Genomic DNA, 7,183 nt, shown 5'->3' with positions numbered 1-7,183 from the left:
ATGGATTCCTCCGAGGTCGAGACTGCCGAGAAGCCCTCCGGCACGGCGGAGCACCCCTGCGTGGCGCGGCTCCGGCACCGGCGGCTCCTCGCCTTCCTCCGGGACCAAGGCTTCCACGGCGCCTACGCCGAGTAATCACTAATCAATCAAGCGACCCACCTCAATACGCAGCGAGATCCTTCCTTCCTTCATCATTCATTATTCCTGACGCCGATCTACGCGGTTCCGTCGCGCGTGCGTGCATGCAGGGTGACGCGGCAGACGGGCGTGCACATGAGCCTGCGCCACCTGCGCGGCCTCGTGGAGCGGGGCCGCTGGGCGGACGCCGTCGCCTACCTGGAGCTCCACCTGCCGCCGCCGCCCCGCCAGCGGAGCTCCAACGCCGACCTCCTCCGCGCCTTCCTCGTCACGCACCGCCGCTTCGCCGACGCCGTCGCCGGCCACGTCGACCTGACCGCCCTCCCCGGCTCCTACTTCGAGCTGTGCCATAGCCGAGACGTCGGCCACGGCGAGCTGAGGCTCCGCGCCATCACCTTCCTCGTGCTCGGCTTCCCCCACATCAGGTACGCACCTCATCGACCGACCGGCCGGCCGGTGCACGTACGTCCTAGGCATCCTCAAACAACATTCGTTCACAACATTCATAACCGCACGCGCGCGCGCGCAGGGCCGACATGAACTGGGAGAGGGTGAGGAGCAAAGCATCCTTTGTTGTCTGGAGGTTGGCCACCGCCACCCCGGAGCTGCAGGGCCGCATCTCACTGCCGGCCGCCGCGCCGCACCAGCTACTTCCCGTTGCTCCTCCAGGGTAATGTTATGTATCCCCCAAATCTCATTACTCCCGACCACTTAGACAGAGAGTTCTCGATCGGCTTCAGTAGTAATCAGCCTGGAGTAGTTCTAATTGCTCTTCATTCATATAGTTTGTGCCGCCGGAGGCCTCACGTGAAGAAGCAAGGCTCCCGGCCGCGACCAAAAGCTATCATCAGGGCCATGAGGAGGTATAAATTGTTTCTAGTATTGTTCAAGCGCAAATTGTACTAGTACGTAGTATTGTTCACGGGGGTAATCGACTGGTTTTCGCCCACATCTGAACATTCCCTACCTTTTGTAGCTACCTCATTGATCCTGCGGGTGAAACAAAAGGTACATATAATTAAGCCGCGTACCTACATCTGAAATTTCTAAATCCCACACCTTGGCATGCAGTTATTCACCATGTCTACCTATTGATGTGCAGTGTCTGATGAAAAAGCGCGTGAATCGCTGGCGGATATCCTTGGTAAAAAGAAAACCTGCCTCTGTTCATGTTTTTATTTTGTGTATTAGTTAAGACCGGATATATATAGATTAAAAACACATCTCTCAAAGAGCAGCATCATCCACATAGCCAGAGCAAAAGTTTCGATGTTCGATAACCAACTGTTAATTAGTCAGCCACATCCAGATTATACAGATCCGGTCACTCTGCTTAATTATTTATACTGTACTGTTGCCTGTTGGATTGGATGGAAACTATGTATGCGTACGTGGAAATTAACTGATGAATTTGCGTGGCATTCAGATGAAACTTTAAAAGCTGGCATAATTCCCACGGCACCTTATCCAGAAGGGAACCAAGGTAAACTCACATTTGTTTCGTTCCCATATCCCTCTCTTTAGCTTTGTCATTTTGCCAGTGTGCCTTAACTTACTATCTATCTATAGGCTTTTTAATTTACTGCCTCTGTAATGTATTGGATTATTTTGGGCCACATCGGCAAGCTATTTTTCTTTCTAATAACAACTTGAACATACCATAGCTTATTAGTATGCTACCTTGATGTTGTTCATCCGAAACGCAATTCATCAGCACTTGGCTACCGGCCTGCTGCAGGAGTGTCTGGTGCTACACCCTTGCAGTTGCAGAGAGCGTTGGCAGTCCTCGGGATCTCACCGGCAGAGATAAATCCAGGTAAATTAAATTAGTTGAGCACTCACTCTGCCAAGCTGCTTGCCGACACTTCTAATTCCAAAATTTGTCGACCGCAGATGATCCAGCCTGCCAGCACATATCTGCTACTTTGAAAGCTGCAAAAATGCTTGGGGCCTCATCACCGACAAATGCAGCAGGTAAATTTGTTGATCCAGACATTGTTAGTTGTTATAGAGCACCAAATTTATTTCCAGGTCTCTGTATGCAGTATGCACATTTCTGATAGTTTTATGTGATTGCCATGTTACAATTGCATTAATCTGGTTGTATGAATGGCAGTGCTGCTTAATTGCTGATGTCTTTCATCATCTGGTTTGTATATAAATTCATCTTATAAATAATTTGATAGATACAAAAAAAACCGAATTCCTGCTTTTGTTTGCTCTTTCGCTTATGTTATGTGCTCCCATAGTCTTCCGGACTGTAATTTCATCCAGGAACTGCAAATATTCAGACAACAAATCAAAGTAAATCAAGTTCAGACTCTTCTCTTTCAAATTTACACAATCCTCTTGCTCCTTCAGCTTTGGTACTTAAAATGGATGTTCATTGTTTCTTTTTTCGGATTTTTCACTGCTAGAGAACTTTACATATGATTGAAGGCATCTTTTATACCGTGATAATAGCTAATTCAGTTATCTTACTAGCACTTATTCGAGTGAAGCAGGTTCTCACACCAAGAGAAAAGATACGAGCGATGAAGTGACTACGACAGTCGAGGAAGTGAAGCGGCAGCGGACCACAGCGGCATTTGGTGAAGCAAGTCCGGTAAGAATTCCTTCCTAGTAGTAATGTCAGTGCGTTGACCGTTTTGTTTTGTTTTGTTTCTTTATAGTATAGTAACAATAATGCAAGTATTTTTCCTAAGCTTAGTAGGGTAAAATCCATGCATCTCGCTACAAGAGACGCAATGCACCGGTTTAAATGGCTTAATTTGTTCTTGTGCTATGATGTTGTATGAATCAATCATCCTGAAGTTGTATACGGGGCGTCTCCTCGGAGAGTTAACAGCTGTGAACTTGGTTCGAGTGCAGGTGGTGCCCATGGTTGAAGCTGCGGCGAACGGGACCAAGTCGAACTAGTCAGGTCCATAAACTGCCACCGCTGCTGCTGGATCGTTTGGGCCGCTCATCACGTCACCTGCTCGAGGCTTGCATGTCTCGTAAAACTTCTACGTACAACACTGTTTCGTGATCATGCAACTATATATATGCTACTAGCAACTACTACTGCTTGTGTTAGGATTACTATCGATTATGTATGCCAGTGACATGTGAGCTGCTGGGTGAAATTTCTTTGGTTATTTTTCATCGAACAATCCGAAGCACCTATCTTAAGACGTACTCTCCCCGTTCCATAATTCCAATTATGGAATGGAGGGAGTAATCATCTAGGCGGTCTGAATGAAATTTTACCTTTCTTCCTACCACCTTTTTTTAGATGATGGAAGGATTGTCTTTTTTTTCTTAACCTATCTTGCAGCAGCATTGCAAGATGCACACAGCCAAAAACAACTCAAACGACGTCGTAGCCAAACGACTTCGAAATAGAAGAAAAAATATGAACATCGAGGAGTCCTCCTAAAGTACATGTTGCATCATCTTTGATTTCTTAACGTGGAACATTTCGGCAGTACCGCCTGCCCATGAGAGCAGTTACACCAGCCGAGATGGAGTCTAACTAAAATCTTCCCGATACCTCGTGCTTTTTGAGAATTCTGCATTCCAAAGAGCACTCAAGAACTAGTATATTTGAATCTTGTAACGATTGTTAATCTCATTGCAAGGAAAGCTCATTAATCAAACGTTTACAGTACAAAACACACTTGGTAAGAGCTATCTTGTAGCTACATCTCCAGCGGACAGCCAATTCCCATCTCTCCAGAGATCGCAGGAGTCGAACTAGGAGCTGATTGTGGGTACAATCCAGGTCCACGCTATGGAACCGGAGAAACGCGGCAAATTCTTGTCCAAAACTTGACTGCTCCACATCTACTCTCCAATTAGTGCTGTTCTGTAGGTTGCGTAAAAAATGGACCAGCCTCCCATCCAACTCAGCAGTCGTAGGCAATTGCTGCAAAGTTTCCACACATTTGCTACCCAACCGTTTCATAACCTCCAGCTCATTTTCGACAGAAAGCATTGATCCAGAGTAGATCTTGTGACTAAAGGACTTTTGACAGTTTGTAGGAGTTGCCCCTAGCCTTAATGCACATAATAATGCAAATGAAGGATGCCCGTTTGGGTGAATATATAGGGAGTCTTTCGGCCATGTGCCCATAGTACATAACTCCGAATCTAACTGAATGTAAGTTTTCTCATTGGGGTTCTCGTCCAAAAGAAAACCATAGTGTTCAAGAAGTTCCAAGTTTGTGTATGTCCCGTACCCCAGAAGTACCTGCATGTTTGTTGGCCAAGTTTAGGAAAGCAGAGAGCACACAAGATAATCCGTTCGGAAGGCCAGAATATTATAGCATACCTGCTCCCCTTTCCTATATCTTTTTCGGGCATACAAACAGTAGGCATTAGAATCTTCATATCCCCCATCTGTCATCCTTTCTGATGAACTATCCAACTTTATCTCTTCCAACATAACATTTCTCTCCTGGCATTTCATGGCTTCTTCCGTATCTTGGTCTTCAGACGAAGTATCATCATCAGGAGCAGCATAATTAAATAAATCACCTATTGGGCATAGGCAACCAGCATCATCCCATGCTACATGCAATGTCCGTGAAGATACCTTCAGGTGGACAAATGAAACCTCAGAGATCTCATCAATAAGTAAAATCTCATATCGGAAATAAGGCTAAGGAGCCGACAAAATCTTGAGTCAGCGCTGAATCGCTGATTCTACACAAGAACTTAAAAATGCTGAAAAGGGTTGCGTATAAAATAAAAAGAATGCTGACATAAATTGAGCTAAAAAATAAATTTCAAAATAATTATACCGTTGCAAAGGCCCAGAGCCACGTTTTAAACATCAAAAGTTTAGGTTTGAAATCCAATTCTCTCATTAGCGGTGCTGCTTCTTCCCACTCAGATCTAATGGCAGAAACAGCCTTTTGCGCAACCCAAATAGCATCATCAACCTGACAGTCAAAGCAGAAACCATTTAATGTTTTTGTGGGATGGAGCAAACGATAACCAAAAACAGTTCTGTTGACAAATCTGCCGAGCTATACTTGGAGAGCTTCAATTTCAAAATCGTTGAAGGTAGCCAAGATTGTGTAGTAGGTAGGCAGCTGAGACAAATAGAGGTACCAGCCAGAACTCTTCCCCTTTCCCACTTCAGCCAATAAGCATACGATCAATCTCTGTTGAAGCACAAATAGGAGAGCAGGGAAATCATTTCAAAGAATGTTCAGGTTCAGAAGAAGTACAATACAAGAAAGAAAAATAATCAAGAATGAGTTTACACTTAGAAGGTGAACACTATGAAACTAGTATCCTAACTCGGTGAAGTTACTTGTGCAACATTTTTGCGGTAAACCGAGAATATATATTGATTTTGCCTACATCAAGCAAACTGCTACATATATGGGAGGATTTTCTATCTCCTGATAACTGTCGGATTTTGCAAAGTTGAACATATAAATGTGTCCAAACTGTACCAGAAGAAGCAAACTGAGTGGAAAAACAAACTCCTGCAGTAATCAAGTGCCGAATAATTAATTATCCATAGGAATTAGTTTGCCAACATATCCCTCTTGGTAAAATCTGTTCCACCAGATTGACTCAGAGGGGTAGATGGTTAAATCTGTTCCAACATAAATCCTATCGAAGCTTTTGCAAATGTTTCAGTGACATAACCACCATAAGCATTGTACTCCTAGTCCCCATTTATCCCCAAAACTTGGTAAATTCTAGAACAATTTCACATGAGCATGTTTTAGTACATAAAAACTGAACCGTTGCCTGAAGATACGGCATTACCTGGATGCTGGAGAGGCGAGGGCGATGGGCATCTACGCAGGAAGCAATCCTGGGGTCATCGGCCATGACGCGGTCGCTGGTGAGCAGGGCAGCGCGGGGCACGCGCAGCACCAGCTCGCCGCGCCGGAGGTCCCGAGCCGCCGCGAAGCCCCTCCTGAGGTGGCAATGAAGAAAATCCGTGAGCTATAATGAGGAGGACCCGAGAGATCCAAGAATCGCAAGCGGCTGGGGTGGGGGTTCGGGGTTCATTACCCGCCCGCGTCAGGGAAATCAGCGACGACGAGGGAGCGGCCGAGGCAGGAGGAGGAGGCGGGCGCGGACAGGGAGTCGGATACGCCCAGCTCTGCCGCCCACCGGAGGAGCCCCTCCATTTGCGGCGGCGGAGAGAGCTTGTTCGGTTTTTTTTTTCGGAAGCGTTCTCGGTTGGTGGCATGGGCTATACGCCTTATTGGGCTGGAAAATGGGTGTTCTTTTCCTGGCCATGCTGCATGAACTTGTACTACCTGGGCCTAAATAAACGAGTACTTGGCTCAAGTATACCTGGCCATGGGCAGCCCGGCCCGGACTGCCTGACGGGCTGAGCCCGAGCGTGCCATCGAGAAAATCCTGCACTATAATAAATGACATGATAAATGTTGGATGACCTTGATTTGTTGCTTCAGGTTCCCATGAAAAATGACATGATAAATGTTGACGTAACAAAGCCTTACGCGTCAGGAGATAAAAAGTGCTATCCGGATAGATTTTCGACACATTTTTTCCTTTATAAACACAGGGGTCCTTATGGAGAGGAAGACACTCAAGTGGTACTGAGAATATTGAACAAAGAAAATGATATGGAGGCCATCAACAAAACATGTATTGTTCTGCCCCGAAGGTGAATAATCCTACACTATTGTCTCAATTTTGATCAATAACCCTCTGCAATGTGATTTATAAGATAATGTCGAAGGTTATGGCTACTAGGCTCAAATTAGTGCTCTCGGATGTTATTTTGTTGGGACAATATGCTTTCGTGCTTGGTAGACTTATCATCAATAATATAATCTATCTTTTCGAGTGTTTGCGTTTTATGAAAATAAATAAGCCGAAGAAGAACACGAGTTCTGCTTTGAAGATAGATATGATGAAAGCGTATGATAATAAACAGTGCGATTATTTGCAGACTATCACGGAAAAGTTGAATACTCCCTCCGTTTTTATTTACTCCGCATATTAGAGTTGACTGAAGTCAAACTTCGTAAAGTTTGACCAAGCTTATAGAAAATAATAT

The 7,183-nt window shown here is 45.3% G+C and overlaps 3 protein-coding genes across 3 annotated transcripts; 2 read left to right on the top strand and 1 right to left on the bottom strand.

The window, feature by feature from the left end:
* Positions 1 to 812, top strand: LOC119358155. Its single transcript, XM_037624834.1, has 3 exons — positions 1 to 131; positions 249 to 563; positions 668 to 812. The coding sequence occupies exons 1-3, from the start codon at positions 1 to 3 to the stop codon at positions 810 to 812; spliced, it is 591 nt and encodes a 196-aa protein (XP_037480731.1).
* Positions 813 to 936: 124 nt separating this feature from the next.
* On the top strand, positions 937 to 3,265 carry LOC119351990. Its single transcript, XM_037618748.1, has 8 exons — positions 937 to 1,001; positions 1,115 to 1,146; positions 1,241 to 1,282; positions 1,565 to 1,621; positions 1,877 to 1,954; positions 2,032 to 2,112; positions 2,643 to 2,743; positions 3,010 to 3,265. The coding sequence occupies exons 1-8, from the start codon at positions 994 to 996 to the stop codon at positions 3,055 to 3,057; spliced, it is 447 nt and encodes a 148-aa protein (XP_037474645.1). The 5' UTR covers positions 937 to 993; the 3' UTR covers positions 3,058 to 3,265.
* A 460-nt stretch (positions 3,266 to 3,725) lies between these two features.
* Positions 3,726 to 6,318, bottom strand: LOC119356456 (protein SET DOMAIN GROUP 40-like). Its single transcript, XM_037623412.1, has 6 exons — positions 6,163 to 6,318; positions 5,911 to 6,064; positions 5,160 to 5,291; positions 4,926 to 5,066; positions 4,454 to 4,717; positions 3,726 to 4,372 (listed from the first exon to the last, which is right to left on the bottom strand). Exons 1-6 carry the CDS (start codon positions 6,279 to 6,281, stop codon positions 3,752 to 3,754), a joined length of 1,431 nt encoding a protein of 476 aa, XP_037479309.1. The 5' UTR covers positions 6,282 to 6,318; the 3' UTR covers positions 3,726 to 3,751.
* Positions 6,319 to 7,183: the final 865 nt, after the last annotated feature.

The sequence above is a fragment of the Triticum dicoccoides genome, chromosome 2A, assembly GCF_002162155.2.
Source record: "Triticum dicoccoides isolate Atlit2015 ecotype Zavitan chromosome 2A, WEW_v2.0, whole genome shotgun sequence".
Classification (NCBI taxonomy): domain Eukaryota; kingdom Viridiplantae; phylum Streptophyta; class Magnoliopsida; order Poales; family Poaceae; genus Triticum; species Triticum dicoccoides.
The sequence above is the reverse complement of the archived record's forward strand: the minus strand, read 5'-3'. Positions and strand labels throughout refer to the sequence as shown.

What these genes read in the sequence shown, in the direction of transcription:
- LOC119356456 (XM_037623412.1), bottom strand. Translation starts at nt 6,281, where the DNA reads ATGGAGGGGCTCCTCCGGTGGGCGGCAGAGCTGGGCGTATCCGACTCC. An exon ending in GATTTCCCTGACGCGGGCGG is followed by an intron (nt 6,065 to 6,162) that starts GTAATGAACCCC and finishes TTGCCACCTCAG; the next exon opens with GAGGGGCTTCGCGGCGGCTC. An exon ending in GGCTCTGGGCCTTTGCAACG is followed by an intron (nt 4,718 to 4,925) that starts GTATAATTATTT and finishes GTCCACCTGAAG; the next exon opens with GTATCTTCACGGACATTGCA.
- LOC119351990 (XM_037618748.1), top strand. An exon ending in ATCGCTGGCGGATATCCTTG is followed by an intron (nt 1,283 to 1,564) that starts GTAAAAAGAAAA and finishes CGTGGCATTCAG; the next exon opens with ATGAAACTTTAAAAGCTGGC. An exon ending in TTATCCAGAAGGGAACCAAG is followed by an intron (nt 1,622 to 1,876) that starts GTAAACTCACAT and finishes GGCCTGCTGCAG; the next exon opens with GAGTGTCTGGTGCTACACCC.
- LOC119358155 (XM_037624834.1), top strand. Translation starts at nt 1, where the DNA reads ATGGATTCCTCCGAGGTCGAGACTGCCGAGAAGCCCTCCGGCACGGCG. An exon ending in TTCCACGGCGCCTACGCCGA is followed by an intron (nt 132 to 248) that starts GTAATCACTAAT and finishes GCGTGCATGCAG; the next exon opens with GGTGACGCGGCAGACGGGCG. An exon ending in CTCGGCTTCCCCCACATCAG is followed by an intron (nt 564 to 667) that starts GTACGCACCTCA and finishes GCGCGCGCGCAG; the next exon opens with GGCCGACATGAACTGGGAGA.